This window comes from Fulmarus glacialis, unplaced genomic scaffold, assembly GCF_000690835.1.
Source record: "Fulmarus glacialis isolate BGI_N327 unplaced genomic scaffold, ASM69083v1 scaffold6208, whole genome shotgun sequence".
Lineage (NCBI taxonomy): Eukaryota > Metazoa > Chordata > Aves > Procellariiformes > Procellariidae > Fulmarus > Fulmarus glacialis.
This window is the reverse complement of record NW_009230031.1, coordinates 8,970-9,527: the sequence shown is the minus strand read 5'-3', so window position 1 is coordinate 9,527 and position 558 is coordinate 8,970. Positions and strand designations below refer to the sequence as shown.

Below are 558 nucleotides of genomic sequence, written 5' to 3'. Positions count from 1 at the left end.
CTGCTTGCATTCCACCACGGGGGACCTCTTCTCATACCTGTGCCGCAGTGGGTTACTGGGGCTCCCTGAGACCCCGTAACACCCCAGCCCTCCCTGGGACCCCTCTCCCAGCACATCCCATCCCGCTTGTCTGGAAGACAGAGCCTCCCCTACTCTGGGCTCAGGGAAGAGGAGCAGGCTGATGTTGGGACCAGCAATGCTGGCAGGAGCCTCCCGTGTGGGGACCCACTGCTGGGCACCCTGCTGTGGGGCTGGCCATGGGGCAGGGGCACTTACCAGTAGTAGAGGGAGTAGTTGGCTGTGAGCGTCTCTCTGCTTCCCCACGTGCAGGTCATGTACTCCTCGTTGAAAAGGACACACTCCACCCCTGCAAGGGACAGACACTGCTGGGCACCGAGGTGGTGGGTGGCTGCGCCAGGGCCCAGGGGTGTACTGGGGAGACACAGCACATGCCAGGGGTCCCTGCACATCCGTGTCAACCTTCCTCCATGTGAGCCAAACAAGCCCAGCTCTTACTGGTGGAGCTGCAATGCAGCCTGCCTGCAATGCCGGGCCCCC

At 63.1% G+C, this 558-nt stretch overlaps 1 protein-coding gene across 1 annotated transcript in view; it reads right to left on the bottom strand.

The window, feature by feature from the left end:
- The window catches only part of IL2RG (interleukin 2 receptor, gamma), a 4,027-nt gene that overhangs the window by 1,765 nt on the left and 1,704 nt on the right, over positions 1-558 (bottom strand). The window contains exons 2-3 of the mRNA XM_009584057.1: positions 277-367; positions 1-37 (exon numbers count right to left, since the gene is read on the bottom strand). Of these exons, the coding sequence (XP_009582352.1) occupies positions 1-37; positions 277-367 (128 nt within the window). The remainder of the gene's footprint in view (positions 38-276; positions 368-558) is intronic.